Below are 19,709 nucleotides of genomic sequence, written 5' to 3' on the forward strand. Positions count from 1 at the left end.
CTGTCAGGGTCTCTCTTAACTATGCAAGGGGATGGACTAAATGACCATTGGGAACACTTCCAACTCTACAATTATATGATTCTATGAACACATTTGGCAGCAATTATTAGCTAGGAAACTTTCTGGTGTTTATTTCATAAAATTTATATACCTCTTGATTGTAAAAAGAAAAATCTACAAAGTGTTGTTGAAAGGCGGATTATAAACCTGGCCAAATAAACCAAAATCTACTGGCTCATTTATAAATTATTCTAAACCCACAAGCCGGGCAAGTAAGAAGCATCAAAAGCCCACAAGGGGCTCCGTGGAGGGGTCGGGGGCCGCTTGACTGCTCCTCCAGCTGGCTGCTTTGGCAAAGACTTCCCTCCCGGACACGCCTCTGGAACCGGCGTGTTGCCCACGCCACGTGTGAATGCGGGCTGCAAAAGTCTCGCCGCGAAGAGACAAAAAGCTGGCTCCGAATTGGGGAGCGGGCGGGGCACACACAGTCTGGAAGGAAGGGCACTTTGCCCATGGTCAGGGGATCCTCTCCCCCCACCTTCCTTCCTTCCGAGAGGGCTCCGTCCTCCGCCGGGACCACCGAGTCCGAGGGAAGGAGGGGCCTTTTTCCCCTCCCGGCGCCCTTTCTTCCGCCTCTATGGTTCCTGGTTCCGGCGGAAGCGGCCGGTTGCACATGCGCGTCTCCTTTGCCTCGGGCGACGGGCGGGCGAGGCGGTGAGTGAGGGGGGGGCCCGGAGCGGGAGGGGCCCAGCAGGCGCGGCGCCTCCCGAGGAGTCCCGGGCAGACTGCCGCTGGGCCTGGAGGCTCCGCGAGGAGCGCCGCCCCGGTGGTGCTGCAGAGGGAGGCTCAGCTGCGGCCCCGGCTCCGGGAGGCAGCCGGATGAGGCCCCTCGAGCCCGGCCAGAGCCACTCTGCCTGGTCGCCATCCCCTTTTAGTGATTTTCAGGTTTATGCACTTCAATAATTTTGCAATCATTTTAACATTTCGAAACTCGACTTCCTTCCCCCTCTTGATTTTCCTTAAATTTATTTTTAATGTTTTCTGCATATTCCAAATTAATTTACTCATTTATTCATCTACTTTAAATACATACTCTCTTAAAACTGCGGGTTATTACAGTAATCCTGCCAATGTTCTTATCTGTTTAGTTTGTAAATATTTAATAAATATTCAATAAATATTTTTATTTTATAAAAAGTTTGTTATTTTGATTTCTTATTTTTCTGGTAAGTTTCTCTATTTCTGCATATTCCATAAGTTTTTGTATCCATTCTTCTTTTGCTGGGACTTTCCATTTTTGGGCAAGCAACATTCTTGCCGCTGTAGTCTCATACATGAATAAATTTCTATACAGTTTGGGTTTGGGTAGTTCTGTCCCTATAATTCCCAAAAGGAAGGCTGCTGGGATTTTTTTTACAAGTTTGTCATTTTAAACATCTTTTTCAGTTCATTATATATTGTATCCCAGTAAGCTTCAACCTTACTACAAGACAGCACATATGATAAAAAGAACCTGCCTGGTCACCATCGCTAGCCTTACCACCCTCTGTGAGTTTGCCCAGTCCTCTCCGGAGGCCCTGCGAGTTAATAGCCACCGCTGCCTCCTGCGGGAGGGAGTTCCGTCACTTAACAATGTGCTTCCTTGGGTCTGTCCTGAATCTTCCAATGCGCACCTCACTTGTCATCAATATTATATTTCTTTGTTGCATTTAGGCACCACCTTTTCTTTCAAGAGCTCAAGCTGATTCTCCCCCTCCTGGGTCCCCACAACAGCCCTGTGAGGTAAGCTGAGGCAGTGACTCCCCCAAGGTCACCCAGTGAGCTTTATGGCTAGTTGGGGAATTCAAACCCTGATCTCCCAGGCCCTCATCTGACACTCTTAACACCAATGTCATGTGCTATGAGAGGGAGAAGAGCCTTTATTCACTTACTCCTATCTTGTCATACCTCTTGCTCACCTTTTCTCTTAATTAAAAAGTCCCAAAATCGGTGAGGCACACATACCCTTAATCATTTTATATTGGGGTAATTGTAGGAATAACCAGGAGGGAGAGTGGGCAGCAGTAAAGGTTAAGATTGTAGAGGAACCTGGGGCCAGGTTTAGGAGTAGAGGCAAGGTGGCTTGTGTGTGTGCCAGAAGACAGTATTTTGGGAGATGAGGGGCAGGCAGGGGATCACATATAGACACGGAGTGGGGAAAGGAATGGTCAGAGGGAGAGAGCTAGGTGAGGGAGCAGGTTGAGGGGTTGGGGAGTGTGCACAGGGAGCTTCCTGGGTTATTTCTTCATCTTCTGCTTCCTCTCCCCATACCTATGCCAGTTTCTTACTCCAACAAGGCATCATGTCGCTGTCCCATTTGTACGGCAAAAATGACGCTGCTGCTGATGACGATGTGGAGATGGAGAAATTTGAGATCACCGACTGGGACCTTCAGAATGAGTTCAATCCCAACCGGCAGCGCCACTGGCAGACCAAGGAGGAGGCCACCTATGGCATGTGGGCTGAGCACGATTCTGATGATGAGAGGCCCAGCTTTGGGGGCAAACGGTACTGGCCCCCCGAGGAAGTGATCGGGAATGTTGTGATTTGTGAGGCTGTTCTTGAAGGTTCTGCACCCCTGTTTCCAAACCCTTGATTAACACCTCCCTTGATTGTATATGTCAGCTTCTGATTTTGCGATATTAACTTGATAAGTAGCATAGATGTCTCTCAACAGTGAATTTCATCAGGAAAAAGCTATCTCATGTCTAAATGCATATCTGTAGACTAAAGAAACATCTCTGAATAAATGTATTTTTTCTTAACCCAGGTCTAAAGATTACTCGGCGCCTGTTAACTTTATCAGTGCTGGGCTAAAGAAGCCAGCAGCTGATGAGAGAACAGATGAAGATTCTGATGAGGATGAGAAGCCTCTGAAGCAGGAAGAAATCCCCAAAGAGTTTGTGCCAAAGAAGTTAAAGACAGTGAGTTCTTAGTAAATTGGGCCATAAATCACTGCATTTTAATTGTGGTTCTGGAGTGTCTTAAAGAACATCGGGAAGCACTAACCGCAACAGGAAGAACCACACAATCTGGATTTTGTTGGTGTGGAATGCGCACAGTCTCAACTATAAACACCCCAAATAAATGTCTGGACTGAGACACACCAGTGCTTTAGTAATAGAGCTGTCAGTAGAGCCAGGCACTCAATGAACTAGGACAGGGATCAGCAAACTTTTTCAGCAGGGGGCCGGTCCACTGTCCCTCAGACCTTGGGGGGGGAAGATTTTTTTTTGGGGGGGGAATATGAATGAATTCCTATGCCCCACAAATAACCCAGAGATGCATTTTAAATAAAAACACACATTCTACTCATGTAAAAACACCAGTCAGGCCCTACAAATAACCCAGAGATGCATTTTAAATAAAAGGACACATTCTACTCATGTAAAAACACGCTGATTCTTGGACCGTCCGCCAGCCGGATTTAGAAGGCGATTGGGCCAGATCCAGCCCCCTGGACCTTAGTTTGCCTACCCATGAACTATGATATTTAATTCATCTTTTTGTGTGTGTTTTAACAGGGTGGCAATTTCAAACCGAGCCAGAAGGGCTTCATAGGAGGAACCAAATCTTTTATGGACTTTGGTAGCTGGGAGAGGCATACAAAAGGAATTGGGCAGAAACTTCTTCAAAAAATGGGCTATGTGCCTGGAAGAGGCCTTGGAAAGAATGCTCAAGGTATGGCCCAGCACCCCACTTGATTTGTTGTGCAGGCTTTTAAGAAGACCCAAGGAAAACAAAAACCAAGTTGGTATCTGCCTTTCTTTCTCCTTCAAGCCTATCAGTTAATTTTGATCTGTATGTAAAACTAGCACAGAAATTGTAAACCAGCCTTGGCCAACCTGACCATCAGCTGTGCTGGCAGAGGCTGATGGGACTTGTAGTTAACACATCTGGAAGGCACCAGGTTGGGGAAGGCGTTAAACAGTGGCTACTTGCAAAGATTCTGGTTAACATGAAATGTCCAGATAGGAAAATTGCACTTCATCCAGGATGAACAGTAGGGGAAGCAGCAGCACTCCTTTCCCAGAGTGCCACAGGGCTAATTAACTGCCTGGCCCTTTAAGACCAAGAGATGCAACCCCATCAGCTCTTTTTGATGTGGGTGGGGAAATATATGGGGGGCAGGCTTTCTGAAAATAGAAGAGCCAACCAGGGCTCAAGCGCAGGGAATAGCAGAGCTGCTGCTGGGCTATTTTGCCTCCCTTTCCAGGCAGCTCTGATCCTTCTGTGTTCTTATATTCACTTCACTAACAGCTGTGAATTTTCTTAGGTATCATCAACCCTATTGAAGCTAAGCAGAGGAAAGGCAAGGCAGCCATAGGGGCGTATGGCTCTGAGCGAACCACACAGTCCTTGCAGGACTTCCCTGTTGTTGACTCAGATGAAGAGGCAGAGGAGGTATTCCCGCCCCCCCTTTCCTTCTCCTCATTTCTCCCCCTCCCCCAACTCTCCTCATTGCCACATTTGGGGACCTGTGTGGAAGAAATGTAGTGATTTCTTACAATGGTGTTTACATCCTAACAAAAACTGCCTTCTTCATTTGACTGTTGAATCTGGCTCTGTGCGTGAGAGCAGCTGTGATCCCTGCACTGCAGAGGGTTGTACTAGATGATGCTTGGGGTCCCTTCCAACTCTACAATTCTGTGATTCTTTCTTCCCTTGGCAAACGTTTAAATGGGGCACAAAGCAGTTCTTGGAACCTGGGTTGGCAGTTCATTTCTGTACACATAACAACTTATGTTGGCAGCTGGTAGGACTGAGAGAGTTAAAGCCTTGCTTTTTGCTTTCAGGCATGTCCTGTAGAAGACCATATTGTGGACCAGAGCTAGGGTTGGTTGGTGCCTGTTGGCGCAGACCTTTAAAAGTGTGAACCCCCCCCCTCCCCTGGACATAGACCACTGGCAATATTCCCTGCTCAGCCCCAGACCAAGGAAAGGGTTTAGTGCTCTGCAGTGGAGTCCCCAGTGGAGTGTTTCCTCCTCCATCTTGCACTTCTCCCATCTCTTCTTTCATCCCAGGAGTTCCAGAAGGAGCTCAGCCAGTGGCGGAAGGACCCAGGTGGGGGCAAGAAGAAGCCAAAGTACACCTACAAGACTGTGGAGGAACTGAAAGCCAAAGGCCGGGCCGGGAAGCAACTGTCGGCACCTCAGAAGGAGCTGGCACAAGTGAAGGTGAGGTTGATTGTCCAAAGCAAGATGGGGCAGGTTTCAGAAAAACTTAGAAAGAGCCTGCTGGATAAGGCCAAGGGGGCCCCATGTAGTTCATCATCTTCTGACAGTGGACAACCAGCTGCATGTGGGAAATCCACAAGCAAGGTCCAAGCATGAGAGCCCTCGCTCCTGCAGTTTCCAGAAACTGGTCTTTGGGAGCATTGCTGCCTTCAACAGTGGAGACACAGCAGAGCCGTCCTGGCTAGTAACTACTCAGAGCGCTCTCCTCTTGGCTCGTTGTCTGACCTTTGTCCTCAGCGAGGGGGAGCTTTGACTGGCTTGTAACAGGTCCCTCTGCTGAGGGAAATACAGAAGATGATGATTACCTCCAGGATGAGCCAAGGAAGCTTTTCTCCCAGGTTCAAGAGTTAGCTGTCTTTCTTTTTCCTTAATATTCCTCCATGATTGAGGTTGTAAGCAGATGACTGGCATGACCTATTCTGACCTGTTAGCTCTTGTGCCCTTTCATGCTGGCAAGTCCAATCCTGCCTCTGTATGTAATGCTTGAAAAGCAACAGAGAGCTCTGCTGCATTCTGGAACAATTGCCTGGCTTGATTTAAACTGGAAAGGGAAGTCAAGAGCCCACGTGCTCCCTAGAAGCCCAAATCCTTGACAGACAGAAGTACAGCTCTTAAAAATGGCTGGTTGGCATTGGGTGTCTGTGGTTAATTTCATTATTGGCTCATGAGCCCTAGGGCTAAGGTCTGCCCTGTCCTCTGAAATAAATGGTAGTCAGCCCTTGGGTTTCCCAGGAGAAGAGGGCAGTGGTAGAGCCAAGGTCACACTGGGGTAAGTGGGAGTGGAGAGACATGCCCTGACCCTTGTGAACCATTCCCTTGGAGCCTGCAGACGGTCCAATCACTGCAAATGGCAAAAAGTGTTGGGCTGTGCTGGGCTCGTTAGAAGATGCAATGTAATTCTGCAGTGTACCAAACTTAGGTTTGCATCTGGAATACGCAAGCTTTGGAATTTGAATTGACTGGACTTTGAAAGGTTGCCTACTACTCCAGCAGCCCAAATTGGCCCTCTGAAAAGTATTGTTTTACCCTCTTTGTATAGATTCTGCTCACCAGGACACCATGAAGCAGTACCTGCTGTTGGTTGAAAGTGGTCTTGTAACTTGTTGGGGGTTTTCTGTTGTTTGCTTGTTTGGAAGGTGATTGACATGACCGGCCGGGAGCAGAAAGTCTATTACAGCTACAGCCAGATCAGCCAGAAGCACAACATCCCTGACGACAACCCCCAGCTGCCTCCACCGCTGGGCAAGGACTCCAAGGCGCAGGCCTTCAGTCTGCCTGAACTGGAGCACAACCTGCAGCTCCTCATTGACCTGACGGAGCAGGAAATCATCCAGAATGACCGGCAGCTGCAGTACGAGAGGGACATGGTGGTCAACCTGACCCATGAGATCGACAAGATGGCGGAAGTCCTGGAGCGGGAGGAGGCAGACACGCGCAACCTCAGCGAGGTCCTGGAGCTGGTGGAGGAGTGTGAGAGGCGGATGCAGCCCAACTGCAAGGACCCCCTGACTCTGCCTGAGTGCGCCAGGATCTTTGAGACCCTCCAGGACAAATACTACGAAGAGTACCGCATGTCCGACCGCGTGGACCTTGCTGTGGCCATTGTCTTCCCTCTCGTCAAGGACTACTTCAAAAACTGGGACCCTCTGAAGGTGGGTGGGTTCAGAGACCAGGAGCAGCAAAAGGGCCATGCCAGTTGGGTGGCCAAACACCCACATTTGCTGGCAAAGCTCAGCTTCCCAAACCCCAATTGTCCTTCTGCCTATAAAGGGTTTCTTAATTACTTTTTTTCTTGCTCTCCCTCCAATGAGTTTAGCAGGGGAGTGCAAACATTTTCATAGAATCATAGAATCATAGAGTTGGAAGAGACCACAAGGGCCATTGAGTCCAACCCCCTGCCAAGCAGGAAACACCATCAGAGCACTGAAACATTTTATTCTTTTTATCCTCACAACCAGTGGCGGAAGAAGGGGTGTGTGGTGGGTGCGGGCCACCCTGGGTGTCATCACTAATGGGGGGGGGGGGACAAAATGACAAAAATACGATATATATATATATATAAATAAATTAAAATAGGGCTCACTAAAGCTTTACTTCAGTGAACAAATGTAAAGAAATGCGGCTGACACTGGGTGCCACACTGCAGGGGCCGGCATTACCATGGGGCCTGCAGCGTGCCTGAGCCACGTTTATTTCCTGAGAGTGAGGTGGTGGCTTGAGCGCCTGTAGGTTTGGCGCTGCCTGAAATGGCAGTGTGAGGCTGAAGGGAAGGCTGCGGAGAGGCTCCACGCAGCATGCCCTGCTCCCATGGGTGGCTCACCCCGCCCCCAGCTGCAGGATGCACGTGCCGCACCGGGCACCTATGCTGCTGCTCACAACAACCCTGTGAGGTAGGCCAGACTGAGAGAGAGTGACTAGTGCATGGTCACCCTGTGAACTTTGTAGGTGCATCTCCCTAGCCAAGAGTCCTACACTCTGGCCATCGCACCCCAAAAGCGTCCAGGGTGAGGAAGAACACCTTACCAAATAGAAAGCCTTCCAAATAAACCCAATACGCCATGCCAGCTTGGGGAAAGAGCTGTCCCCTTTCTCCAAATAGGAGCTCCCTTTTTTTCGTTTGACTCTCAATTGCCTTGTCCACCTAACACACTGCCTCTCCTCTCCTCTCCAGGATCACATGTATGGTACTGATATCCTAGCCAAGTGGAAGAGCTTGCTGGAAAACGACCAGTTGCTGTCGCACGGTGGGCAGGACCTTGCCTCGGACGCTTTTCACAGGTGAACATAGCGTCTGTGCAGGTTTGGCAGGGAAGTTTCTCTCTAAGGGAGGAGGAGCCCTGTGCTGGCCAAACAGGCCTGGCTAATCCAATTCCTTCCGTAATGCTGCGGGGAGGATTTTCTTAATAATAATTATATATTGCACTTAGTAGTTGCTTTTTTATAGATACAAAAGTAACTGAAAGTGCTTTACAAAAAAAGGGAGCACATAAATTTAAGTCAACACGCATTCATAATTATAAAAAGGCATTGAAGCAGGCCACATATATCAAAACCCTCCAAATCAAAGGCTGAAGGCCTGATGGGAAAAAAGTGTTTTTGCCTGGTACTTAAAAATACTGTAGATACAGGCAACTCCCACTATGTTGTCCAGTGCCAAACCTGGAAGTGACCCAAAAATGTCATAAAAGATGTCACTAACAGGGCAGGGGGGAGGGCTGCGGCGGCGGAACAGGGTGTTTCAGTTACAGTTTCATGCAAGCACACAATGACCCAGAACACAACCCCCATGCAACTGGGGAGACAAGTCCATAAATGGGGAGCTACAACTGAGAATGGTACCCTTCATGCCTCCCTCAGAGGGAACACATGGAGAAGGGCCTCGGATGACTAACCCAGGCTCCGGGTTGGTTCATGCGGGGTGGTGGTGGGGTGGTGGTGCTTGAGTTATTGGGGTCCTGAGCCACGAAAGGTTTCATAGGTCAAAGCCAGCCCCTTGAATTGAGCCCAGAAGTGAATTGCAAGCCAGTTGTGCCAGAAGTGGTATTATGTGGTTCAGACTACCCCTGCATTGGTCAATAAAATTTTATTTCTCAATTTTTCAAATTTTATAAGCATCAGTTAAAAAGAAAAGCAAAACAATAAACTTATCCCCTTGGACTTCCCTTCCCCCCCTTTTGTGGACCCTTATATTATAGTTTCTCCCCCCGCATATCCTTAATAATTCCAATTTTTACTAAATCTTTACTGTGCTGGTCAATAAGCTGGCTGTTGACTTCTGCACCAGCTGCAGTTTCCAAATTGTCTTCAAAGGCAGCTCCACACATCATTCATTGCAGCAATCTAACCTGAAGGTGACCATAGCATAGGCAACAACCAGCTTCATCCCTGACGTCAGCCTTGCAGGCTGGGTCTGATGGGAGCTGGGAGTCCAGCAAAAGCTTTGGAGCAGCCCATGCACCTCCTTTCTCTGGCTATATTGTAGTAACACGTAGGCTTGAAATGCAAAAGCTGATGACGTGGAAAAGCATTTTGCTGCCTATATATACCCTTGAGTCCATCAAACTTGCTCAGGCATGTGTACCTCACGAGAGAGAGATTTCAGACTTGCCCTAAGCCCAAGAGAGAAACTGGGAAAGGAGGTTTTGAAGACACAGTAGCTGCATTTGCATTGTCCATCAGAAGGAAATCTCTTAAAGCACCCCTAGTTCCTACTGAAGAAGCAAAGCGTGGTTTGGATCTTCCCCTGGCCCCGCTCTATTGAGATTTTTAATCCTTCAGGTTGATGTGGGAGACTTGGATGCCGTACGTGCGGAACGTGGTAGCACAGTGGCAGCCCCGGAACTGCATCCCGATGGTGGACTTCCTTGACAGCTGGGGGCACATCATTCCTGTTTGGATACTAGACAACATTCTGGACCAGCTGATCTGCCCCAAGTTGCAGAAAGAGGTAGACGAGGGGCTCTTGGGGCTCCTCTCAGGAACACTGGGCGTTGAAGTATCAGCAGGGCTTGTTGCGTGGGGCAGGAGGCTTAACCAGAAAGCCCTTGTTGCGAAGACAGCGTGGTGTAGAGGTTAGAGCAGGGGTCAGCAACCTTTTTCAGCCATGGGCTGTCCCTCAGACCATGTGATGGGCCGAACTATATTTTGGGGGGGAAAATATGAACGAATTCCTATGCCCCACAAATAACCCAGAGATGCATTTTAAATAAAAGCACACATTCTACTCATGTAAAAACACCAGGCAGGCCCCACAAATAACCCAGAGATGCATTTTAAATAAAATGGACACACTCTACTCATGTAAAAACACGCTGATTCCCAGACCGTCCGTGGGCTGGATTGAGAAGGCAATTGGGCCGCATCCGGCCCCTGGGCCTTAGGTTGCCTACCCTTGGGTTAGAGGAACAGACTAGAGTCTGGGAGACCCAGGTTCCAATCCCTATATGGCTGCAAAGCTCACTGGGTGACCTTGTACCAGTCACTACCTCACAGGATTGGTGTGAGGGATTAAATGAGGGAGGAAAGAACTACATATGCCACCTTGAGCTCCTTGGAGAAAAAGGTGGGATAGAAAAGTAGTAAGTTAATGCCTCTGGGTGTCCCATAAGGCTTACTGCTGCTCTTGCTTCAAGGTGGAAAGCTGGAATCCCCTGACGGACACAGTCCCCATCCACTCGTGGATCCACCCCTGGCTGCCCTTAATGCACACCCGGCTCGAACCACTCTACTCGCCCATCCGCAACAAGCTGTCCAACGCCCTCCAGAAATGGCACCCCAGCGACTCCTCGGCCAAGCTGATCCTGCAGCCCTGGAAGGAGGTCTTCACCCCGGGGTCCTGGGAGGCCTTCATGATCAAGAACATTGTGCCCAAGCTGGGTGAGTCGGTCCCCCCAGGGCTGCCTTTGCAGCAGACCAGGAGGCGGGCGACTGGGGTTGGAGGCCTTGCGGGAAGCAGCCTTCTTCTAAAACAGACCACAGGTCCATTTAGCTCCGCATTGCCTACACACACAGTGACTGGCTCTCCGGGATTTCTGGCAAGGCACGTTCCCTGTCCTGCATGGAGACAGTGACACGGGTTGAACCTGGACCTTCTTGCATGCAGAATGAGTGCCCTGCCTCTCAAGAAACCCTTCTGGGGTTAAGGAAGCAGGACTGTCCCACAGAAGCACATGCAAGAGGGGCAGAGACCAAAGCGTGGGCATGCAGAATTTGCATGTGCCTTAAACTCACTTTAATTCTTGCTGATCCAATGATTTGGGTTTGTTTGTTTGTTTGGTAGGTCAGTAGGGTGTCGGTTTGAGGCAGGGTGGATAGTGGGGTCAGGCATGTAGCAGCCTCCGGAGCTGATTTTGGCTCTGGAACACTTTTCCTATTGGCTTGCTATCTTTCTGAGTTACAAATTAAAAGGGTGGGGAGGGGTATTACTCAGAAGGGTGGTGGGAATGGGTGAACCCTCCCCACCCTCTCACTATATATAAGGGTCTGGTGACTTCTGTTTCAGTGTATCTGAAGAAGCGTGCATGCACACAAAAGCTCATGCCAATAACAAACTTAGTTGGTCTCTAAGGTGCTACTGGAAGGATTTTTTAAAATTTGTTTCTATTGCTGAGTTACGTGAAACTGATATGGGGTAGGAAGTAAAGGGTTGATGCTTTGCAGCTGCCAGCTATACTCCATCCCATTCTCCCTATTTGGGCTGCTCTTGGGGGCAGAAAATGTTTGGGGTTGGAGTCAGCGCAATGTTTTCTCCATTGTAGGAATCTAGGGCAGCCACCTCCAATCTGGCACTTCCCATTGTCCTCAGTCACTACGATTGTACAGTAGTGGGGCAGATTGAAAGTGCTTGGCTGGGGAAGGCTGGTCCAGCTGATGATCCGTGGCAGAGCTCAGGGGGAAGTGTATCCAAGTGAGGAAGGAACAGGGAGTTCAGCACTTGCTCTCTTACAGCTTGAAAGAGATTTTGGGATCCTCACTAGAGAAAGTTGTTTCTAAAGTGAAGGACATGAGGCAGGAGTTGATAATGCAGGTGAGGTGCGCACAGGTGAGCTGCATACAAGCTGCCGGCCAGCTCTGTGGAGGCTCCTTTTATTGACACAAATATGCAAACCCAGGCAGATACATTTTGGGCTGTGACCTTTATACTTCTTCCAGTCCCGAGCTCGTGGTGTGGTACAAAGTTATTTTGGCACCTGTTTCCACCGCGTCATTTTCCCCTTGCACAGTGTATGACGAAGGAGACAAAGGTCTCAGAGACAAAGGTCACAGACAGGACACCGCAGACTACTGAGATCACAAAAGGTTAGACAGAGGGCATGATGTTCAGACAGCTGTGGCTTTGTCTGTGAGGGGGAGTGTGCTCCGCACCCCAAGGTCATGCGTGCAGGCAGGCTGAGGCTGCCTGCGGGTGGGGAGTGTGCTCCGGACCCAGCGATCATCCCTACAAAGTTTATCTTGGTTGCAGCTTTGCTGGTTTCCCTGAGGGGAGAACATCAACAATTTTTTTTTGGGGGGGGGGTGCATGTGCAAAGAAGTCCCTCTGCTCTCTAGGCTGAGCTGGTTTAAGCTTGCTGTCGTCTCCACATTCCTCCACAGGCTTGTGTCTGAACGAACTGATGATCAACCCCCACCAGCAGCACATGGACTCCTTCTTCTGGGTGATGGACTGGGAAGGGATGATCTCTGTCTCTAGCCTTGTGGGGATCCTGGAGAAGCACTTCTTCCCCAAGTGGTTGCAGGTGTGTGACTCCAGCAGTGTCCGGCTGGGTTCAGCCACACTTTTCCTTAGGGACATCTGAGGTTGCCACAAACAGCAGTGTTGGGTTTTGTGAACTCACATTCAGTTCAGCTTTTGCTTAAGGGTGGCTCCAGGGAAGAGGCAGTAAACCCCCCGGTACCCCTGCTGAAATGGACTGGAGCCCTGCAGCTTGGCAGGCTCACCTGATTTATCTGTATGCCACAAAACCTTTATTATGGCTGTTTTTAGAACAACAACAACAAAAGTGCAAAGTCCTCTCTCAAAGGCAGATCTTCACCCATGTCTCATACAGAAGGGGGGGCCCCCTCAGCTCTCACCTGGGAGCTTCCCTTTCCTCTCCCAGCCTCCCACCCTGGGAGCTCTTCCTTTCCTTGCCTCTCACACAGGGTCTTTCACCAGCCAGCCATCACCTTCGTGTACACACAGTCCAGAGTAGAGGACCAGAGAGATGTGATAACCAAGATTTACAACTCAGTTATCATTAATCACCACATAATTATCTCTGTCGAGGGACAGTTGACAAGAAACGCCTTGTGTGCCATCTTTCCTCTCTTTCCCTTCCTGCTCATCTGATCTCTCTGGACCTGCTTGGTTTTCTGGCTTCTTTGCTAGCAGGGGTGGATTGGTGTTGCTGGAACTTGTTTTTTTCCTTTTGACCAGTGCCCCCCTTTACAGTTCCATGTGAGCTGCCAGACTTCAGCAGGGGCTTTGCTGGCCCTCTCCTTTGGAAGTTGGGTGGCTTCTGGTTTTCCCTTGAAATACTTGTCCCTGGATCAGAAATGCATCAGACGCTGCTTCCTCGTGAGTCTGTCCCGTCCGCAGCCCAAGTAAAACCTTGAGTCCCTGATCTGTGAGCTCTGCCTTGGGGAGTGGGGTGGGGTGGGTTGCTTGTGGTCTCCCTGCTGCTGACCCTTCTCCTCCTGCAGGTGTTGTGCTCCTGGCTCAGCAACAACCCCAATTACGAAGAGATCACCAAGTGGTACCTGGGCTGGAAGTCGATGTTCTCCGACCAGGTGCTGGCCCATCCCTCCATCAAGGAAAAATTCAACGAGGCTCTGGACATCATGAACAGAGCGGTCTCTTCCAGTGTCGGTGCGTGAGTGATGGTTGCCAACACAAATGTTGCATTGGCTGGGCAGTGAAGTAATTCAAGGATCATCATTGGAAACAGTTGCTCAAAACAATAGTGTCCCTTTTCATAGAGGAGGAAAATGGAAGAGACTGAGGCCGCAGAGCCCTGTTAGAAGGGCCACAATTTTCACCAGCCTCAAGCGGCCATTGGGGAGGGTGGTAGTCCACATTTGGAGATCACCATTTGGGCTACCCTTGCTTTGCACACTTACTTGTGAGTAAATCCCACTGAATCCAAGGGGTCGTCCTTCTGAAGAGACACACATAGAATTGCACTATGAGCTCCCATGTTTCTTATAGTCCTTTCCAGCTCTCCAGAGCAGTTGGTTCTCCTCTTCCTCTTTGCCCCAATTTCAAAAGGTCTGCTATTCCTTACCTCGTCAAAATCAGCACAGTGGGAGAAGAAACAGGGACTGCACTGACAGCGTATAGTTTATTAAACTATGGAACTTGCTCCCCCAGGAGGCCCCCAACTTGGATGGCTTTCAAGGAGGATTAGGCAGGTTCATGGAGGAGGAAAGGGCTATCAAAGGCTACCAGCCAGGATGTCTGTGCTCAGTTTCCCCTGTCAGAGTCAGTGATGCTTCTGAATACCAGTTGCTAGAAGCCACAGGAGGGAGAGGGCTCTTGTGCACGGGTTCTGCTTGCGCTTTTCCCGCTGGGGCATCTGGTTGGCCACCGAGAACACAGGATGCTGGACCAGATGGGCTCACTTGGGCCTGATTCAGCTGAGGGCTCCTCTTCTGCTTTTTGTCCCCTCGCTCCACCTTTCCAGCTCATTGGGCAGCCTTGCAGGCTGTGTGACCCCTTGGGCTCTGGCTGTGTGCTAGGAGGGCCGGTGCAGAGCACATGCTGCAAAAATTTGCCAGCTGCCATCTCATCTCTCTCTCTTTGCTCCTCTGCCAGGTGGCTACATGCAGCCTGGGGCCCGCGAAAACATTGCCTACCTCACACACACAGAGCGCCGGAAGGACTTCCAGTATGAGGCGATGCAGGAGCGCCGGGAGGCCGAGAACATGGCGCAGCGCGGGATCGGCATGGCCGCAGGCTCTGTGCCCATGAATTTTAAGGACCTCATCCAGACCAAGGCGGAGGAGCACAACATCGTCTTCATGCCAGTCATCGGAAAACGGCATGAAGGGAAGCAGCTCTACACTTTTGGCCGCATCGTCATCTACATTGACCGGGGTGTGGTCTTTGTGCAGGGTGAGAAGACCTGGGTCCCCACCTCCCTGCAGAGCCTCATCGACATGGCAAAGTGAGGACAAGGGGCTGGGACTCAGGGGGCACACCACTGCCATGCAGGCTGCCTTGCCTCATTCACTGGGGACTGGGAGGTGCAGGAAGGCAGTCCCTGAGCGGGAGCTGCCCTAGTGCATGTGGGTTGAGGGCTATGCTGAAACTCTCCTGCCAGGCTGCAGAAAGACCAGTGCAAACCAAGTGCATCTAATGTTGCGAGGTGTCTAGTCCCCTGTATCTAGGGCTGGGGGCCAAGTACCATTACCACTAAATCTGATTGGAAGCACCTCCACCCTTTGCTCAGCCTTAGTCTACCTGAGCTTCCAATCAGTGCATCTAGAAAATGCTGACGCCCTGAATAAAAATGTCAACTTTTTTTTTGAGCTCTGTTTTGAGATGCAGCAGCTAGAGTGAGACAGTAGTTCCAAGTGTGAGATCACAGCACTGTTGGTGCAGTTTGACCTGGCAGGAGTCAGGGCTTGCTCACAATGTTGAACAGGGGAGGCAATAAGAAATGACCACAAAAGTTCAATGTGTGTTGCTTTTAATTAAAAACATTATTAGAAATACAAGGTTTGTGGAGAAATTTGGTTTTCTGAGAAGTTGCTGCCTTAATTGTGAAGCAGCAGCTGGGAGCGTGACTGGCTCTCCCCCTTAATGAGGGAGCCCAGTCCTACTGGGCAGCTTGCCTAGCACCACCCCTTTTCCATCCCATGAGGGAACTCTCATAGGAGGTACCAGACCAGAGTTGAACAGAGATGGTGGTGATGCTTGGGTTTGCCCCATTGATCCTCCCAAGCTCTGCCGCTCAGTGAACAAGCGAGAGAGAGAGAGAGAGAGAGAGAAGGAGAGCTTTGGCATCTTGTGAATGCTGCGCATGCCTCATTTGTCCCATGGAGATGCCATAGAGCAACACACAAATAGACAGTGTGGCTAGTCATCTGCTTTAGGGTGGGGTGTGTGTGTGTGACATGAACATGAACATGAACTCTTTGCAACACCAGAAGTAACTCAAGCCCCTCTCCAAAGAAGGAAACCCAAACCCAGCCCTGCACCTCCAGTCCATAGCCTCTGGAATTGAATTTCATTTCTTGTTTCTGATGATCTCTGGCTGATCCTCATCTGGGTAAACTGGCTCCTCCTGAAGCTTCCAGATCTCTGGGGGAAGGCCCCTCAGTTTCTCCAGAGGAAAGCAGTGGACAGAGGTGTCATTAAATATGTCCAAGTATTGAGGGTGAGAAGGAAGGGCTTCTTCATCTGTTGCTATTAAAACCTAGAAATGGTCAAGCACAGCAAAGAGGCAGTTAATGGGGGCGACTTGGCTGCTGAACTGGCCCTTGAGAAAGGAGGAGAGCAACAGGCTCAGATCCACAGCTAGTCACGTGCCACATTTATGAAAGCCCCTGCAGCAGATATTTTGACTCAGAATTCATTCCCTATGGCTGGGGAACCTGTGGTCCTCTGTTGTCATCACCTGACATATCCCTCCAGGATGGAAATTGGAAATGCAGTCTGAGGGGTGACAGGTCCTTAGCTTTTCCATTACCTATCTTAACCACTGATCTCAGTATTTGTGTGGCATGCTTTCAAGTTTTACAGTGCCCAATAAGACTAAAATGGATGTGCAGATTCCAAAGCTAGCTCAAAGGCTACCCAAGCAATCCAGCAGGTTCTGTGTCTGCTGGGTGCACAGCAGCTCCACTCTTGTGTAAGAGCTCTGCTGCGCCCTGACCCACCAGATGCCTGTTTTCCACTGAGTGGGGCTTGATAGAAGGGCAGCCTCAGTCAGCTTGTTTTATGAGGGAGTTAGAGAGTTGCCTTTGAAGCTGCGTGCTCAGCTCTTGGAAGACTTTTATAAGCCCAGCAAAAGCAAAGCTGCTTAGAACACAGCCAAGCGGGAATAAGGGAGAAGAGTTGGTAAGCGTGGATCCCACCCCCCAGTTAGGAGCTGACGCATTAAGGGCTTCTGCTGGATGGTGAACAGTCGCTGTTATTCAAGCAACAAAGCCGTACCTTTGCAATGTAACTGTAGTCCTTTTGGAATATCCTGCTCAGCACCCTAGGAGCAAAGGGCATTAGAAATCATTGGCAGTTGCAACAAAGGCAACACCACGGCCTACTAAACAGAGGGTGCTGCTAAGCTAAGAACATCCAAAGGGTTTGTGGGTCTGGCCAACAGCTCATCTAATCCAGCATCCTGTTCCCACAGGGACCAGCCACATGTCTGTGGGAAACTTGCAAGCCAGTTGAGCATAAGAGCGCTCTCCCTCTTGTGGGGAGAAGCAGCCCTCCCTCCAACTGCAGAGGCAGAGCAAAGCCTTCCCCATTCTGTGTGTGGTTAAATGCCTTCAGAGACTACCATACTTGCAAAAATTCTTAGGAAATCACTGCAAAAAGGAGTTGAATTTTCAAAACCCAGATTTTCGTGGGAAGACAAGTGGAAAATGCCAATTCTGTTCTTGTATAGACACTGGGCAGCAGCAGCAGCCAAGAGGCCCAGCCCTGCCTGCTCTTGGGCTGGGTGATGCAGAAGGGCTCCTTACCTGTCTTCAATGCCCTTGAAGCTGTTCCCTATGATGACCATTTTGGAAAGTGCCTCTATAGACCAGTTGCTCCAGAGCAGGTTGTTATAGAGAGCTTTTCCGCAGTGGACCATGTAGAAGATGGTAGGATTGTGGATGCAGCGTTTTCCCTCCTGGATGCAAGGAAGAGGAGTGTTATCCTGCAAGAACTGCAACCAACCCCCACCCCACAAGAGCTATAGGAGTTAAACAGCTGTGAACTTTTGGTATCAATCATTTTGAGAAAGGCCACAGTCCTCAGCTGTGTGTTTTGATCCCTGGGCACAATTCTCCCTGAGTTCGTGCTTCTCTCTTTCTGGAGCTCACCTCATTCTCCAGGAGCACCGTGAGCCCAAGATGGGCAAGGACTTTGATTTCCAGCGTGGAAAAGACAGGGTCAAATATGTAACACAGATCTTCAGGGATCTGCAAGGGGAGAGAGGGAATGTTGCCTGTGTGCTTCTAGCGAGCTTTGCTCCCAAGTCCGCCACAGCTGTGACCCTCACCTTCAGCTCCTCAAGCAGCAGCAGGAGGAAGGCCAGCTGGTATCTCGCTTGAACGCAAGAGGAGAAGTTCCCAATGCCATAACACACACACTGCAAGTCCTGGGCTCTGCTGCGGCTGGGCTCCTCCTGCAGATGGGAGCTGGGCTCAAGAACTGACTCAGCTGGTGGTGTGAGCTGCAGCTTCTCAAAGGCAGAGAGGGCTTTCTCCACAGAAGGTCTGGTTGCCCCCTTCCCTGTTGCTGGGTGTTTGGGGAGGGATTTTAAGATGGTTCCTGAGCAATGAAAGAGGGTGCAATATAGACTAATGCCACTTCAGCCATGACTGCATCTTGCCTCCCCACCACCTTCACCCCGGATAGATTTGCTTACAAACAGGCACAAATCCAAGGCTGTAGCTACAAAATAAAAATCCAAGGTCTCTCTTGAGATGCAAGACTTACCGAGGCTTGAATCCCAGAATTCTGAGCTCTGCAGTTCTGAACTGTCACAGAAAGGCAGGGAGAAGAGGAAGAAGTTATGTTACAGAAGGTGGGATTTAGGGCTGGAAGGATCTTGTGGGATCAGCAGGCTGGACTAGCTGGACCCTTGGTCTGATCAAGTAAGCCTCTTTATGATGGTTTTGAGGATACTAGCAGAGACTTATCAGGATGTAATCCCAGAACCTGATTTAAATGCAAGTGGATATGGGAAGTAATAAGGGAGCAGCATCCTTGAGCATACACAGAGTTCCCTGTTGGCCAACTGCTGCCAAATTGCCAACCCACAAGTAAATTAGAAGTGTTAAGTTGCTACTGGACAAATATATACAGTTCCCATCAGCTGCAGCTATCACAGCTGTGATGCTGCGGGTGATGGAAAGACAATAATGCTGGCTGAGGATAATGTGAATTGTAGTCCAAAACATCTGAGGGAACCAGCTCAACGAAGACCGACAGACCAAGGCGTCATTTCCAACAGCAGCCAGTCAGATACTTCAAGGAGGCCCCTTCACAGCTATGAGCCTTTGGGAAGCTTAGAAGCAAAGCAGGAATGCGGCCCATTTTCCTTGGGATTTGCCCTGCAGCAGCTGGGCATTCAGAGGTAGTCTGCCCTGCCCAGGGGGAACCTCAGGCCCGCTTTGAAGCTGCATGTGGCCCTCTTGGCAAGCCGGGGCCGCCCCCTCCCCCGCGGGCGAAAATGCCCCGATTGCCCTCCTGCTGGGCTCTCCAACTCCGGCTGGAGTGCCGTCTCGGAAGTCCCAAGTCACGCCCGCTCCTGGCATGTGGCCCCCGACGCGGCGCGCCCCCTGCTCCCCCGAGAAGGGTTTCCCCCGGAAGCCTCCCGGCGGCCCGCGCGTGATTTGCCTCCCGCAGCTGCCCCTCGGGGTAGACTGCCCCTGCCCAAGGAGGATCCACGGCCCCTCACCACGCCTCCCGCAGCCGCCGCCTCTGCCTTTCTCCCGCGTCCTCGGGGCTCTCGGCCTCTCCGCCGCCCCGCTCCTCTCTCCGCCGCCGCCGGCGCCGCCGCCTCCTGCTCCCTCCCGGGGCGTCCCAGCTTTCGCCCGCTCGGCAGCGCTCCATGCAAAGCCAGGGGCGTGCGCGATTCCACCAGGAGAGTCCCTCCGCGGTACCCGTAGAGACCATAGAGAAAAGGCGCGTGGCAGACACACCACTTCCGTTACCCTCACCCACTCGGCAGCCGCCATATGCGGGGCAGTAGCGACGCTACGACCGCGACTCCGCAACAAACGGTGTACAATATT

At 50.5% G+C, this 19,709-nt stretch overlaps 2 protein-coding genes and 1 long non-coding RNA gene across 5 annotated transcripts in view; 1 reads left to right on the forward strand and 2 right to left on the reverse strand.

The window, feature by feature from the left end:
- The window catches only part of LOC310834396, a 495,679-nt gene that overhangs the window by 462,945 nt on the left and 13,025 nt on the right, over nucleotides 1–19,709 (reverse strand). The window lies entirely within an intron of this gene.
- TFIP11 (tuftelin interacting protein 11) lies at nucleotides 638–15,473 on the forward strand (the record flags this gene model as incomplete). 3 transcript variants are annotated; one of them, XM_083717852.1, is made up of 14 exons in its annotated part: nucleotides 638–714; nucleotides 1,714–1,782; nucleotides 2,320–2,547; nucleotides 2,810–2,963; nucleotides 3,564–3,720; nucleotides 4,316–4,443; nucleotides 5,064–5,216; nucleotides 6,413–6,928; nucleotides 7,948–8,054; nucleotides 9,555–9,723; nucleotides 10,409–10,652; nucleotides 12,369–12,511; nucleotides 13,458–13,623; nucleotides 14,569–15,473. In XM_083717852.1, 14 exons carry the CDS (start codon nucleotides 638–640, stop codon nucleotides 14,922–14,924), a joined length of 2,667 nt encoding a protein of 888 aa, XP_083573978.1. In that variant the 3' UTR covers nucleotides 14,925–15,473. The 3 variants fall into 3 exon arrangements, with proteins under 3 accessions (XP_083573978.1, XP_083573980.1, XP_083573979.1); XM_083717854.1 differs by having other exon boundaries at nucleotides 647–714; nucleotides 2,337–2,547; XM_083717853.1 differs by lacking the exon at nucleotides 638–714 and adding an exon at nucleotides 865–917.
- Nucleotides 15,429–19,652, reverse strand: SRRD (SRR1 domain containing; the record flags this gene model as incomplete). Its single annotated transcript, XM_083717885.1, has 7 exons — nucleotides 15,429–16,174; nucleotides 16,915–16,960; nucleotides 17,445–17,596; nucleotides 17,790–17,888; nucleotides 17,969–18,240; nucleotides 18,409–18,444; nucleotides 19,373–19,652. 7 exons carry the CDS (start codon nucleotides 19,650–19,652, stop codon nucleotides 15,986–15,988), a joined length of 1,074 nt encoding a protein of 357 aa, XP_083574011.1. The 3' UTR covers nucleotides 15,429–15,985.

The sequence above is a fragment of the Podarcis gaigeae genome (assembly GCF_964106915.1).
Source record: "Podarcis gaigeae genome assembly, chromosome: 16".
Classification (NCBI taxonomy): domain Eukaryota; kingdom Metazoa; phylum Chordata; class Lepidosauria; order Squamata; family Lacertidae; genus Podarcis; species Podarcis gaigeae.